Source organism: Pelobates fuscus, chromosome 4 (assembly GCF_036172605.1).
Source record: "Pelobates fuscus isolate aPelFus1 chromosome 4, aPelFus1.pri, whole genome shotgun sequence".
Lineage (NCBI taxonomy): Eukaryota > Metazoa > Chordata > Amphibia > Anura > Pelobatidae > Pelobates > Pelobates fuscus.
In genome coordinates, this window is record NC_086320.1 from 237,260,364 (window position 1) to 237,277,076 (window position 16,713).

General features: G+C 40.2%; 1 protein-coding gene across 2 annotated transcripts in view; it reads left to right on the forward strand.

Moving 5' to 3' along the window:
* The first annotated feature begins 663 nt into the window (after positions 1–663).
* UBP1 (upstream binding protein 1) overlaps positions 664–16,713 on the forward strand; it is a 76,249-nt gene continuing 60,199 nt past the window's right edge. For both annotated transcript variants that reach the window (XM_063452005.1, XM_063452006.1), the window contains exons 1-3: positions 664–1,175; positions 7,475–7,626; positions 16,228–16,304. In XM_063452005.1, coding sequence (XP_063308075.1) covers positions 1,063–1,175; positions 7,475–7,626; positions 16,228–16,304 — 342 coding nt within the window. In that variant the 5' untranslated portion in view covers positions 664–1,062. The remainder of the gene's footprint in view (positions 1,176–7,474; positions 7,627–16,227; positions 16,305–16,713) is intronic.

The following is a 16,713-nucleotide window of genomic DNA, read 5'->3' on the forward strand; positions in this document are numbered from 1 at the left end:
GTATATGAACATTTTGCAGCCTGACCGTTCCCATTCCCCGGGGAGGACACAGGACTTGTTGGCCGAGTCCCGCTGCTTGGAGAGGGCCAGATACCGTGGGGACGATGCAGTTGCCGTGCCCTCCTTCCATGCGGCCGCAGCTCGTCTTGCTGCCCATTGGAAGCGGAGGCAGTGTCGCTATGTGCTCGCTGTAACCTCCACCCCCCTACCCCTTCAATATTAGCAAGTACTAGAATTGGTATTGCTAACAGTGCATCACCCTGGTCCCTCACCCACCGGGTTGTGCCCGTTTAGCTCTTTATGTTCTGTCCTCAGGCTCGAGGGTGAACAACCCAAAAGTTTTACATTCTCTTCACTTACATTTTTTTTTTCAATTTAAATGCACATTTTTTTTTTTATTGAAATAATCTTTCATAGGAAACGTAATTTCAAATCTTGAGATTTTTGTCCAACGTAACAAACATCTGGTCGCTTTCCTTATTACACCTTTCTTTTCTACTCATTGTATCTTACTGATACTACACATTTTACTGTCGATCAGTTATATCTGTAATGTAGTTTCTGGCATCTCCTTTTGTGTTTTATATATTTTTATTTTTTTTTGTGTGGAAGTGAACAGATGTTTGTTAATTTTAGACCTTTTACTTTTAATTCTCAACTATATTCTTGTAGTAGGCCAGTGAAGACTGGCATTTTTCTTTTTGCAACTGTAGCTAAATTTCTGTATCCCTCTCCTTCTATAAAGATAAACTCGGCATCTTTTATGCATATATGTAATAACTTTATGGGATTGTTTCATACCTTTTGTTAGAGCAATTGGTGTGCTCTGCTTCTAGTCCGTACCAGTTGGACAATACCCTTTTTTTTTTTTTTTTTTTGAATAATTATTTCGCATTTTTGTTGCTCCTGGTACACATTTTCCTCCTCCACCATCAATTGCTCTTTTCAGACAGTGGATTTCAAGCTGTAATCACTTTGAGTTTGTTATTGTATTACCCCCTTTATATTTTCTGGAACTTTCTTGCTGTGTTTGGACTGTCCAACTTATGCAAACAGCATATTATGGCTTGGCTTCTGAAGATGGATGAAGTTATAGAGTCTGGACTAGTGCATGACTTTGATTCAAGCCTCTCTGGGATTGGACAAGAGTTGGGAGCAGGAGCCTACAGCATGAGGTTAGATTGTGACTTTATAAGGCCTACTTGATACACTGTCACATTTGGATTTATTTCAGTTGTTTTATGAAAGGGTTATTGTCACTTCCATACATGTATTATTAGTAAGATTACCGGCACTTTTCCTTCCTAAATAACAAATGATACATAACCATGTTTTTATGATTTCTGGTAATAAAATACAACCACACCCTCCTGTATTTAGCACTATTCTAAAGCGGAACACTTCCATGTTGGCTCTTGTCAACCACTGTTCTAAACTTTTGTTTGCTCTCTTCACCCTTTATTGAGAACATGGGAAACTGAAACACTGGGGGACATTTCTCAAAATGTTCTGAAAAGTGACCATCAATTTCACTCATTGGTTTGAGTATATTTCTTGAATGTGTTCTCTATAGGAAAAAAAACATTTGATATAAATATATACGGTGTGTGTGTGTATATATATATATATATATATATATATATATATATATATATATATATATATATATATTTATTATTTATTATTATTATTTTTTTTACCACCACATATATTTAAAAAAAAAAACCCCACCAAATTTAGTGTGATGTAACAGAACTATGTTCTTGGAAAATGTGGGGGAATAATTGATCTGTTGCATCGCCGAAAAAACAAACAAACAAATTCTCTAACAATAAGACTTAAAAATGTTGATCGTGTGACACCTTGATAAATCTCCCCCAATATTTTTTACTTACTGCAAAACGCTGTGTACCTTTTGGATAAATCTCCCCCAATATTTTTTACTTACTGCAAAACGCTGTGTACCTTGGGATAACAATGTTGAGCGTGGATAGATTAACCAAGCACTCTGAAAATCAATGGTATTCAGGTTGGTAAAAATTTACATTTGTTGATTCAGCAATAATAAAGGCAAGAGACGGTTTTCATGTGCCCTGCAGTCCTGGAGGGCCCGCAGCAAGCTCTTACTTACTTTTCCTTCAGCTCCCCTGTCTAAATATCGTGAGTTTCACGGCCGTCAGAGCGAGATTTAGACAGGGGAGCTGAACGGAGCTGCTGGGAAGGTATGAGCTTGCTGCGGGCCCTCCACTGCGCAGTCCTTGCCACCGGACCACCAGGGAATGCCATACCCCCCTCCCTGGCCAGGTAAGAAGCAGAGAGAGAGGGCCTAGAACTAAAGATTTAAAGATTAAATATTTAAAAAAATAAAGTGCCCTGCATCCACTACACAAACACGCTCTGCATTCACTAATCAAATACTATCACTGCATCCACTACATATATAGCATATGTATTTTGTGCATTTGCCTTAATAAAAAAAAATTGCAAATAACTAAATAATGAACATGTTCAGTTAACAGTAGATTTGTGTAGAAAGTTTTTTTTTTTTTCTCTCAAAAAGGTAAATGTGCAGTGTATCGGTAAATTATCGGCTATCTGCCTGAAAGTTCAGAGTATCGGTATCTGCTCTAAAAAAAAAAAATAAAATCCATATCGTTCGATCCCTAACCCCAACAACTACCGCCTAGCTGACACACTCATCAATGTTTTGAAAAAGTTACACAAAATTAATATAGATGAAACGGAATGAGTATCTGATTTTGCTGTATCACCAGAAGCAGGATGGGTGCTCAGGCGGGACCCTGTTGGACTCTTTGCTCCATAACTACTATTGTAGACTGTAGTGGTTATGGTTCTTACAATACTACTTTACTGTAGTGAAGATGGTGATCTCTGGACACTGAGAAGAACCTTAATTTATATTGCTTACAGTTAAGTGTTACAGTGTGTCACCACCAGGCAACATACCACTACAGCTGCTATCTTAGTTATGTTTAAAATGACCCTTTAAAACCAAACATACCATGCATAAACATGCTTTCCATCCATCACATATGTAATAAAATGGAAAAGCCATGAGACATTAGAGAAAGCTTCTAGCAAAATAACCCCTTCCATAATATTCTGCAGTTTTGCTATATAGCATATTTAAAGGAACACGCTAGGCACCATTACCAGCTTTTAAAATTAGTGGTACAAGGATACCATCCATGCTTTTGTATGATTCAGTTCTTTTCCAGTTTCTCACAACAGAGCTTCAAAGTGGAGCTTCTATCTTTACCTATAATTCCGGCCAATCAAAGAGCCAGGAGTACCACTAACGGCTTTTATACCAAATTGTTGGTATGTCAGCACTGGGTTGAGAGGGATTACAAGTGCTGCTCCCTACGAGAAAACACTTGCAAAATCATGTATCCCTATTTCTGATGATTGTTGCTGTGCATGTCACATCTGTTTAATTTAGAATATCTTATCTCCTGCTCTAATACCCCTCTGTGTGAGATTGAAGTTCAATTTACAGGGCAGGATATAAAAACTTAATTTATATCTGAAAATAAAACAATTTTGTTTTCATGCAGTCACATGCAGCAGAGGTGTGGCTAGGGATGCCTAAATGACCTAACTCTTAAATGGCAGTGAATTAAGCAGTGAGACTGCTGGTACTGATCTATACACAAAAACTGCTTCATTAAGCTACAGTTTTTTGGTGAATAGTGTCCCTTTAATGCACAAAATTATACAGGAAACCTAATTACACACGTCTAGAAATTATGAAAGTTTTCTTATTGAAATGACAACCACTTCACACACTTTTCTCTCCCTAGTTGGACCTACTAAATATTTTATTTCTCATATAATATTTTAATATTTAGGCGCATTTAACTACAAATATAACTTTTGTCTCCCAACATCTGAAGTATTCTAGTCTGCTGTAGTGTAAGCTAGGTCTAGTGCGACTTGGTATTATGTAGTAGTTTCTTAGCAGGCAGTATTTAAGAAATTGATAAAAAAAAAAAAGCATATGTTTGACTTGTGATATATCAGTATTTATTTTTGTCTGTGCATCTAGGATGAGCAAGTGCCCTGAAGTTCAAAAATATTTTCAATAGGAAGCTCCCCTTAAAGCGACACTATCATGCCATACTTGCCTTATCCCAATCTCTTCCTTTTCTCTTCCCCTCTCAGGATCTTTTCTTTCCTATCTGATCTAGTTTTCTTTAAAACGTAAGACAAAGTAGGGACTATTTTGTCTCATGTATTTTTCTATGCTTGACCTAGGGGAGGAGCTAAGTCCGCTCCATTTCCTGTGGTCAAAGCAATTTCCCACAATACTCACCTCTCCTCCTGCTGCTTCATTCGCGTTCAAATGCTGGCGAAACTACCGCCGGCAAATGTCTGAACACAATGGGAACAGTATGTGCATTCGTGTTATGATGCAATTCGGTACTTTTTTCTTTTGGTAGGGGCAGATTAATTACTAATACTAAGTAATCGTTACTTATTAGTACATTTTGGACTTTTAGTAGATGGCTTAGAATGTGGCGGCAGATAAGAAACATTCGACCCATCTAGTCTGCCCAATTTTCTAAATGCTTTAATTAGTCCCTGGCCTCATCTTATAGTTAGGACAGCCTTATCCATATCCCATGCATGCTTAAACTCCTTTACTGTGTTAACATCTACCACTTCAGCTGGAAGGCTATCCACTACCCTCTCAGTAAAGTAATACTTCCTGATATTATTTTTCAATCTTTGCCCCTCTAATTTAAGACTGTCCTCTTGTTGTGTTTTTTCTTTTAAATATAGTCTCCTCCTTTACTGTGTTGATTCCCTTTATGTATTTAAATGTTTCTATCATATCGCCCCCGTCTCGTCTTTCCACCAAGCTATACATGTTAAGATCCTTTAACCTTTCCTGGTAAGTTTTATCCTGCAATCCATGAACCAGTTTAGTAGCCCTTCTCTGAACTCTCTCTAAAGTATCAATATCTTCTGAAGATACGGTCTCCAGTACTGCGTACAATACTGAGGTCTCACCAGTGTTCTGTACAATGGCATGAGCACTTCCCTCTTTCTCCTGCTAATACCGCTCCCTATACAACCTAGCATTCTGCTAGCATTTCCTGCTGCTCTATTACATTATCTGCCTACCTTTTAAGTCATCAGAAATAATTACCCCATATTCCCTTTCTTCAGATGTTTAGGTTAGTAGGGTATCAAATATACTGTACTCTGCCCTTGGGTTTTTACGTCCAAGATGCATTATCTTGCACTTATCCACAATAAATGTCAGTTGCCACAACTCTGACCATTTTTCTAGTTTACCTAAATCATTTGCCATTTGGCTTATCCCTCCTGGAACATCAACCCTGTTGCATATCTTAGTATCATCAGCAAAAAGACATACCTTACTATCAAGACCTTCTGCAATATCACTAATGAAAATAATAAAGAGAATGGGTCCAAGTACAGATCCCTGATGTACCCCACTGGTGACAAGCCCAAGCTTCGAATATACTCCATTGACTACAACCCTCTGTTGCCTGTCACTCAGCCACTGCCTTACCCATTCAACAATATTGGAATCCAAACTCAAAGATTGTAGTTTATTGATAAGCCTTCTATGTGCAACAGTGTCAAAAGCCTTACTGAAATCTAGGTAAACAATGTCTACTGCACCACCCTGATCTATTATTTTAGTTACCCAATTAAAAAAATCAATAAGATTAGTTTGGCATGATCTCCCTGAAGTAAACCCATGTCTCTAATCTTGAAATCCATATGATTTTAGATGTTCAACAATCCTATCCTTTAACATGGTTTCCATTACTTTCCCCACTACTGAAGTAAGGCGTACTGGCCTATAGTTGCCAGACTCCTCCCTACTACCATTCTTGTGAATGGGCACAACATTTGCTAACTTCCAATCTTCTGGGACTACTCCTGTTAATGATTGGTTAAATAAATCTGTTAATGGTTTTGCTAGTACACCACTAAGCTCTTTTAATAGCTTTGGGTGCATTCCATCAGGTCCCATTGACTTATTTGTCTTTACTTTTGACAGTTGAAATAGAACCTCTTTCTATGTAAACTCACATGTAACAAATGACTCATTTATCCTTTTTCTTAACTGAGGTCCCTCTCCTTCATTTTCATCTGTAAATACCAAACAAAAATATTCATTGAGGCAGTCAGCTAGACCTTTATCCCCATCTACATACCTTCCTTCTTTTGTTTTTAATCTAACTAATCCTTGTTTTACTTTCCTTTTCTCATTTATGTATCTAAAAATGTTTTGTCCCTTTTTTTTTTTTTTTTTTTACTGACTGTGCGATTTTCTCTTCTGTGTGTGATTTGGAAGATCTTATAACTTGCTTAGCCTCTTTCTGCCTAATCTAATAGATCATTCTGTCCATGAGAATAAGGGAGCTATCTACTCGCGGCACAAATAGGATCGGAATTTCATTCATTCAAATGAAATTTTGAACCGAACAAAAAGTACTGAATTGCGTCCTAACATGAATGGACATACTGTTAACGTTCTGTTCGGACAAAACTTGCCTGCGGTAGTTTCATCGGCGTTTGTATGCGAATGAAGCAGCAGGAGGAGAGGTGAGTATTGTGAGAAATTGCTTTGACCACAGGAAATGGAGTGGACTTAGCACCTCCCCTGGATCAAAGCTGTTCTAGCATCGGAAAAATACATAAGACAAAATAGTCCCTACTTTTGTCTTTTTTTTTTTTTTTTTTTTTTTAAAAGCTAGATCAGATAGGAAGAAAAGAAAAACAGATCCTGAGAGAGGGAGAGAAGAGGAAGCGATTGGGAAAAGGTAAGTTCGGCATGATAGTCACTTTATGGAATTTTCTTCCACATATTAAAGAGACAATCTTGAATCACTACAGCAGTTCCGGGGCAAAGGTATTGTCCCTGCAGTGTAAGCACTGCGAGTGTGTCATTGCTACTTAATAACAAATCTAGTGGCTGTCACTTGGACAGCCACTATATGGACTTCTTGATTGCAATCATGGAATGATTGGCTACAGGACAGATGTTTGGTGTTTCCATGCTCTGTTGAATGACGTGCATGCACACTAGCCTCTTAATGTTTCCCTATGGGGCAAGCATTGGATTGGCTGATATAATCCGTATTAGTAACCATTGCTTTGTCCTTTTGCATTCACATTGTAAACAAGCCAATGTGAACATGAATGAGAGATGTAAATAGACCTGCCCAAATACATTTTCTATAGAATTGTGCCTAGAACAGAAAGGACTAATTATGGCAAATCTGATCAACATCCATTCACTCTTCAGTCTTTTTTGACCATTTTTCGTTTCAAATACAAAATGTTTCTTCTAACATATATGTACTTTATTAAATTTTTCTATTTTATAAATTTGTCTATTGAATGTAGATTTTCAGATAGATTTTGGAAATGTTAATATTTTTTATTATAATACACTTTATTCCAGTGATGTACTTGCACTTCCCATATTCAAGCAAGAAGATGCAAGCCTTCCACCAGAAAATGAGGCCAAACATCCTCCGTTCCAATATATATTATGCACGGCAACATCTCCTGCAATTAAATTGCATGATGAAACTCTAACATACCTAAACCAAGGTTGGTATGCACATTGCTATTTATTTTAATTTATATCTGTCTATCTAATGACTTCAAAATGCATACTGGATTTGTTATACTTTTAAAGGGGACGTTTTATTCCATACATTTCTTTATCCACCATACCATTAAAGTGATTCCCCGTTTTTTTTTTTAACCATTTAGTACTGTTAAAGTGCACTACATGGTCTTTAGGTCCCCCCCACCCTCATGGCCCCCCTCCCGCCGTGCTCTAGAAAGAGGAAGGGGTTAAACACTTACCTTTCTCCAGCGGCGGGCTCCCTCTGCGCTGGGGACTCTCTCCTCCCTCTTCAGCTGAATGCTTGCTGTGCATGCGCGCATTCTCAATGCTTTCCTATGGATGCAAGCGTCTTCTCACTGTGAAAATCACAGCGAGAAGTGCGGTAGCGGCTGTCAATGAGAGGGGGAGGGAAGTGACATGGGGGGGTGGCTTAGAACCATAAAGCACCCAGGTTCAAATCCCCTGTTGGCCCTTCTGGGGTGACCTCCTCTTAATGTCTGGACCCCCCCTTTCAGAACGCCCTCTGGGCGTGAACAGGCTCTTTGTCTTTGCCATACACCTAATTGGTTTTACAATCAGAATCAAGAATGTCCTTATAATCGAAGTCCCCAGAGCGGAGTCCCTGAACAGTATGGGACTCCATAGTACCAGTTTCTGGTACCGCTGGAGATAGGTCAAGGTCTTTGATGATCCGGTTACAGGTGTGGAGGTTGTAGCTTGCAACGCCATCTCGAACCTTTTTATGTCCTCTTTTCGGACTATGGTACCATTAGAGGCATAGGTACATTCCAAAAGGAAATTCTTCTTTGAGCTGGCAGGAAGAAGTGTTAAAAGAAGTATCTTCAGGAGGAGGTGCATATGTCTCAGGAGCAGAAGGTAGAGACTGCTCAGGGGTACAGGGTATGTTGTTTACCATAGTCTGGGTGCCCTTTGTGTCCTGGAACGTGGACAAGTCTGGCAGCAACCTTGGTAGTTTCCAGGCTGTGTTCCAGGGATGACAGGACGAGTCTGTAGGGTACTCAGAAGAGTTCTTGGCCTAGGTGGACGAGTTTGGCAGAGAGAGATGAAATGCCCTCTTTCCCCACAGTATAAACACAGGCCATGGACTCTCCTATAGGCTCGTTCCTTAGTATGCAACCTAGTTTGGATAATTCCGATCTCCATGGGTTCCTCCCTGTCCACTGGAGTCTCACAGCTTGCTTAAGTACAATCAGCGTGACAAGGCAAGTCCCTGGCGATAGGTTCACGCTGCAACAGGATGGGGTCAGGCATCATAACGAATGGCTCCGGGACTGGGCGTACTGTGCCTTTTAAGGATCAGAAATTCACACTGTAGCTCCAAAACAGTCTGGGCGATGCTAGATACTTGCTGAGCAAGGGAGGTGAGCAGCTTACAGATCTCTGCGGACTCCATAATGGTCAGTTCATTATGTCAGGATCTTACCTGCGGTGGGAGTCTGGTAGGCAGAGATACAGGGAGTGCAGAATTATTAGGCAAGTTGTATTTTTGAGGATTAATTTTATTATTGAACAACCACCATGTTCTCAATGAACCCAAAAAACTCATTAATATCAAAGCTGAATATTTTTGGAAGTAGTTTTTAGTTTGTTTTTAGTTATAGCTATTTTAGGGGGATATCTGTGTGTGCAGGTGACTATTACTGTGCATAATTATTAGGCAACTTAACAAAAAACATATATACCCATTTCAATTATTTATTTTTACCAGTGAAACCAAGATAACATCTCAACATTCACAAATATACATTTCTGACATACAAAAACAAATCAGTGACCAATATAGCCACCTTTTTTTGCAAGGACACTGAAAAGCCTGCCATCCATGGATTCTGTCAGTGTTTTGATCTGTTCACCATCAACATTGCGTGCAGCAGCAACCACAGCCTCCCAGACACTGTTCAGAGAGGTGTACTGTTTTCCCTCCTTGTAAATCTCACATTTGATGATGGACTACAGGTTCTCAATGGGGTTCAGATCAGGTGAACAAGGAGGCCATGTCATTAGATTATCTTCTTTTATACCCTTTCTTGCCAGCCACGCTGTGGAGTACTTGGACGCGTGTGATGGAGCATTGTCCTGCATGAAAATCATGTTTTTCTTGAAGGATGCAGACTTCTTCCTGTACCACTGCTTGAAGAAGGTGTCTTCCAGAAACTGGCAGTAGGACTGGGAGTTGAGCTTGACTCCATCCTCAACCCGAAAAGGCCCCACAAGCTCATCTTTGATGATACCAGCCCAAACCAGTACTCCACCTCCACCTTGCTGGCGTCTGAGTCGGACTGGAGCTCTCTGCCCTTTACCAATCCATCCATCTGGCCCATCAAGACTCACTTTCATTTCATCAGTCCATAAAACCTTAGAAAAATCAGTCTTGAGATATTTCTTGGCCCAGTCTTGACGTTTCAGCTTGTGTGTCTTGTTCAGTGGTGGTCGTCTTTCAGCCTTTCTTACCTTGGCCATGTCTCTGAGTATTGCACACCTTGTGCTTTTGGGCACTCCAGTGATGTTGCAGCTCTGAAATATGGCCAAACTGGTGGCAAGTGGCATCTTGGCAGCTCCACGCTTGACTTTTCTCAGTTCATGGGCAGTTATTTTGCGCCTTGGTTTCTCCACACGCTTCTTGCGACCCTGTTGACTATTTTGAATGAAACGCTTGATTGTTCGATGATCACGCTTCAGAAGCTTTGCAATTTTAAGAGTGCTGCATCCCTCTGCAAGATATCTCACTATTTTTGACTTTTCTGAGCCTGTCAAGTCCTTCTTTTGACCCATTTTGCCAAAGGAAAGGAAGTTGCCTAATAATTATGCACACCTGATATAGGGTGTTGATGTCATTAGACCACACCCCTTCTCATTACAGAGATGCACATCACCTAATATGCTTAATTGGTAGTAGGCTTTCGAGCCTATACAGCTTGGAGTAAGACAACATGCATAAAGAGGATGATGTGGTCAAAATACTAATTTGCCTAATAATTCTGCACTCCCTGTATGCTCACACTTGCAAATAAACACAGACCAAGGTGGTCAGGTAAGAATTCACCTGGCCTGTGAGGCTGTGCAGGGATATAGTCCAAGTCGCAGTACAGGCAAGTACAATCCGAAAAGTAGTTGTGGAGAGCGGAAGCCAGATGTCAGAAATCAAAGTAACAAGCCAAGGTCAGGAGCCAGGAACAAACTGGAGAACACACAATCTGGATATGTAGAAACAGGAGCCGCAAATGTGAACCAGAGTCAATGAACTGACACTGCCCTCAGGGAGAGGCAGTGTCTTATACCTGGCTAATCAGTGATAATATATAGGTGAACCATGATTGACAGGAGCAGTCACAGGTTAAGTCCAGCCCCCAGTGCTAGAGACACAGCAAGGATAAGCTCCAGGCCAAAATAAGAACTGAAGTGGCTCAGAGGCTGGAACACAGGCTTAGAACCTTGACTGGGCAGATCTGGGCTGCTTAATTTCAGTTCTGTACATAAAAATGTCTGTCTTAAGTGCCTGCAAGGGGCAGATTACTTTCTCCTCCCTCACATTTTTTGCTTTCTCCCACCTCCCTCCACTAATTGAATGTTTTTTTGTAAAGATGTCTCTTCCATCCTCCTCTCACTGGCTCAGAACTTATATATGCGGCAAAATGCAATCAATGACTCTCTATGGGGAGCGTTTGGACATCCGTCATTCGCTGCTTCCGAAGCACCATAACCCCATGAACCGCCCAGCTTGGTTGGGGTCTCGCCGTCCTCCACCCACCCGGGACCCAAGACCAGGATCCAGCTTCCAGTGGATAGGACTCTCTTGGTCCCGAGAGTGATGCAGAAACAAGCTTTTACAAGACCTTAGTGATTATAGCAATCCCCCAGAATGTAGTTCTCAAATCCCCCAAACATGAGCCACGACATCATGAAGGTGCAAGATGATCTGAGCTTTAATGGTTCAGGTTGGCTTTTATACAATTCTCCAGGCCAGAAGAACACCCCCTGGACCTGATGGGGCACAGGGACACAAAGGACATAAACCAATCAGAACAAACATACAGTCTGTGACACGCCCATGTACAGCACAAAATCCCTCCCCTCTGCTTGGGAGATAATTGAGTAAAGTCCTGTAAGTAACTCCATTATCTCCAGGCAGAAAAAAGTTCAGAAAGTACCCCAAAACATAACATACCCCCACAATTGTTGCATTCGGATATCCCTGATCTGGGTGAACAACATATCCAAAAGTCACCCAGTTCAGAGCAGGGATTCAAAGGTTTCATGGAATTCCCTTTTTGACCGGATGCAAGCATGGCTTCATGCCCAAAACAGTTCCAGGGAATTAGGGCCAGCGGTTGGTCTCTCTTTGTGGAGTACAAAAGTACTTGCATTACATGAATGGAGCCTTTTAAAGTGTATTGGGGCATGGTATATTGCAGGGTAGGAGGGCAAGAAAACTGGTCCCAAAACTAGTGGCAAACTCGCAGAAAAAGGGGAGTTTGTCACAGTGCTGAAATTGGTTAAATCCCTCTAGTGGCTGTCTGGGTGACTGCATCAAGAGGTGTTACTAGGCAGCAGTGCTAATACTAATACAGAGAATGGCTCAAATCGGGAGGGTAGTGGTTAGTAGTTACAAATAACTCCATATCATTAAAAATAAAGTGGGCAGCTTCACAACTGTGAGCAACTATTAAAGATATAAAATAGTGTGAGCGCTCCCGTAATAAAGGTACTCAATAGATATCATAAAGTCCACCACTTCAGCAATGAATATGTTAACTAAAATCTTAGCCACGACTCCAAAATCCAAACTGTACATAAAAACACAATCTTTTACTTAAAGATATGGCACGCATATAATGCCCATTTATTATAGACAAATAATTAAAAACGAAAACACAAAAGACAATGAATACAAAAGTAGCTAAATATAGACCAGCAAGGAATAAATGCCCTGATAGCCGGATACAATTAAACAGGCTCCAAACACTAAGTAGCCTTTCAAACCGATGCATAAATAAACATATTTGACCAGTTATGAGTGTAGCATTGTATACACGCACTTTGTAAAAATAGGGGTTTCCCCAAAAGTCAAAAATATAGCTCCAGTGAGGGGCCCCTCCACTTAACCGCAGCTTCTGGGAGATCAATTTCCTGCATACTCCATACCCAGGTGGTCCGGTGATTTGTGCGTTTGTTCGGTAACTTGAATTTACCGAACACCCTGGCAGAAAGGCACGAACAAGCCTTTCTGTAGGGAGAAATAAAGGTTTTTAACACGGGGCCATAGTCCAGAGGTAGCATGCGGGCAACCTGGCTTCTCCAGAACAGGTTTGTTTGGCGAGGTTGGTTTCGCCACAACTCTTATAATTGGTCGGATATGTTTATTTATGCCTCGGTTTGAAAGGCTACTTAGTGTGATTGGAGCCTGTTTAATTGTATCCAGCTGTTTATAAGGGCATTTATTCCTTGCTGGTCTATATTTAGCTACTTTTGTATTCATTGTCTTTTGTGTTTTCGTTTTTAATTATTTGTCTATAATAAATGGGCATTATATGTGTGCCATATCTCTAAGTAAAAGTGTTTTTATGTACAGTTTGGATTTTGGAGTCGTGGCTAAGATTTTAGTTAACATATTCATTGCTGAAGTGGTGGACTTAATGATATCTATCGAGTACCTTTTATTACTGGAGCAGTGTTAATACTGCCTTTTCTGTGAACAGGATGGCAGTTACATTGCAGAGCATGCAGGGACATGTTCTAGACGCCAGAACCACTACATTAAGTTGCAGTGGTTCTGGTGGCTATAGTGTCCATTTAAGTCCTGCAAGTTGGAAGGTGGGGACTCCATGTATCGAATTTGTTGTTCCAGCACACCCAACAGATACGCAATCGAATTGAGTTCTGTGGCATTTGGAGGCCAAGGCAACACATTAAACTATTTGTCATGTTCCTCAAACCATTCCTGAACAATTTTTGCAGTGTGGCAGGGTGCATTATCCTGCTAAAAAAGGCCACTACTGTCAGGAAACACCATTACTATGAAGGGAAGCAAGTGGTCTGCAGCATTTCCAGGATGGACAACTGGTGAACTAACCATAGGAAGTTTGGAGAGGGATTTTTATTTTAAAAATACCCTGCTATTAATTTCATGCAGGCAGATGGAGGGAGGAGAGTAAACTTCCCTCTCTTCTGCCTCTGCCTGCCTTGCTTACACCGGTTGCTGTTGACTAACAGAAAATATGCACAGAGTTGACATTAGGCTGTCTAAGTTCAGGTCTGACAAAGGAACATGTGCTAGGGGTGTAACTATTCCCTTGCACAAGAAGTAATACAGATCTGGAAGTGCAGGTTTTCAAGCAGAAACTCATTTAGACCTCCATTACCATGACTTGATGCGGTCGTGGTGGTTGGAGTAACTTAACTTAGGAATCATTCCGAAATTAATATTCAGTGGAATAACCCCGATTTAAAAAAAATAAATAAATGTAATGTCACATCATTACTGCATCTTGGTATGCTGTTGTGTGCAGCCATCATTCGTTTGTGCCTATCCATCTTCCTGTTGATCACAATCATGAGGTTTTCAATGGGGTTCAAATCCAGAGATTGGACTGGCTCTGACACAGGGTATTGATCTGGTGGTTTTCCATCCACACCTTGATTGTCTTGGGTGTGTGGCATGGACCATCCTGCTAGAAAAACAAAGCTTTAGAGTTGGGTAACATTGTCAAATAACTCTTTGTACGTGACTTGATTAATTTCGCAAAGCTGATTCTAACCATTTCCAACCTTGCTATAAAGCACCATCAATTTATCGCCAATCCTCCTTCAAATTTCCAAGTGGATTGACAGTTTCTTCTGGTTTCAGTCTAACCATTAGACAACCAGGTGTTTTGGTATAGCTGAAAATTGGACGCACCAGAAATGTTGACTTTACTTTAGTGCTCTCTGGTCCAATCCTTATGGTCTTTTGGAAACTTAGCATGACTATTCTTTGCTGAAGTGATTTTTTTTTTGTAGCTTTTGTATGACTTCAGCTTTTGCATGGCACTTTAACCTAGATGCCATTTGCCATTTTGTAGGTCACTTGATGTCATCCTACGATTGTTGAGTGACCTTTGAATGAGTAGGCTGTGATCTTGGTCAATGCAAAGTTGTTTTTTGTGCCCTTTACCGATATTTGTTGTGCCTTGACCTTGTTCTTCTGAACTGCTATCTTTTAAACTTTAAGGATGGAAGCAACCTGACGCTTACTATATCCCGCTGCCAATAAAGTCACAATTTTAACTTTTTTCTTTTCAGCTATTTTGGCGTAGTCAATAGACCTTGTTTTTGCCATCCGGCAGTTCATATTGCAAGAGGATGGTGCTGTCCCCTGCAGTGATTATACTTTTACTCATTACATAAAATTTGGTTCAGATGATTACCTAATCAGTAACCTAATTCAGTAGAATGAGGCATGCCTGCGTTGGAATTAAGCAGAGACTGGAATAGAATGACTGCCATACATGTAGAAATTCTAATTTCATGGGTAAAAGAAAATTAGCATTTTTTCTTTTTCTTTTTTCCCCTGTGCTGTATGTCACATCAAATTAAAGCCCGTTTTGTCCTTAAAACAAAAAGTGTATATATAGAGAAACGTGGAAATTGCGGTTGAACACACCGCAAAAAAGACAGTATCTTCTGAACACCTTTGCCCTGAGTATTGAAACCTTTTCTGAAAACTTCTACAGCCAGTATATTGAAAATTTTGTGAAATGTATTGAATCTCTTCCTAAAAAGTAAGCAGATCATTTTGCTGCCTGGTAAACACCTACATATCACTAAAGATATACTGGAAGAAATATTTGTGCTTGGGTGAATGCAGAATTTGGATTCAGTAAACAAACTTAAAGATTCTGTTTAAAGGGGGGACTCACGATTTACTTCTCTCTGTGGTCAGCAAGCCAGTGTTGTAAAATATAAAAATTGTTTGAAATCTTCATCTCCTTTACCTCTTCCATTTTAGCTCCCTGTCACTTATTGTTCTGATCTAAGCGCTGTGATTTGGCACCTGGCAATCAGCATACCGAGGAAATGGAAAATGAAACAATGTTTTTATTTTTCCTTCTCATTGGCAATGCTTGTCCAGTTATCTGAATTGAATTATCGTTGTATGTGATGTTCTTTCTGGAGAATTGATGGTTCTCCTCTCAATTCTAGAAAGCTCAGGAATTGTAGGGTTGATTCACTAACCACGCGCTTTGAGGTTTTTGTTTTTTTTTTCTTCATCATTGTGTATTTCTACCCTCATTTTGCAACTTCCAATTCATTACAATTTATTGTTTGATTAAAAAGGCAAGTGTGCTGGTTTTTTAAAATCTTGTACAGGATGTGAAAACGTATACAGTAACATCTCTGTAAATTCTGTAAAGGAAATCATTACAAGCACTTTATAGGTGAAAAACATCAGAATTGAATGACGCCTCAGATTAATCATTTTATACAGGGTTTTAAAAATACTATGTTACATGTATTCTTTATTGTGTCTGGCTTTTCCACTGTTTGTTTTAATGTCTCCATTGATTGCCATTTTCTTCTAGGCCAGTCTTATGAAATCAGAATGCTTGATAACAGAGAAATTGGGAATTTGCCTGAAATTACTGGAAAACTGGTAAAGGTGAGAGTAGTTTTTATACATCAAAATAGAATTTTCTCAGTGTAATGAAAATATATTACTAGTGTAATGACTAGTTTTATTAAATCTATGTATATTATTTGACACATTAAAGGACCACTATAGTGCCTGGAAAACATACTCGTTTTCCTGGCACTATAGTGCCCTGAGGGTGTTCCCCTCCCGCCGGGCTGGATGGAGAGGAAGGGGTTAAACTTACCTCTTTCTCCAGCGCCGGGCGGGGAGCTCTCCGCCTCCTCTTCGGCTGAATGCGCATGCGCAACAAGAGCCGCGCGCGCATTCAGCCAGTCTCATAGGAAAGCATTTACAATGCTTTCCTATAGACGCTGGCGTCTTCTCACTGTGATTTTCACAGTGAGAAGCACGCAAGCGCCTCTGGCGGCTGTCAATG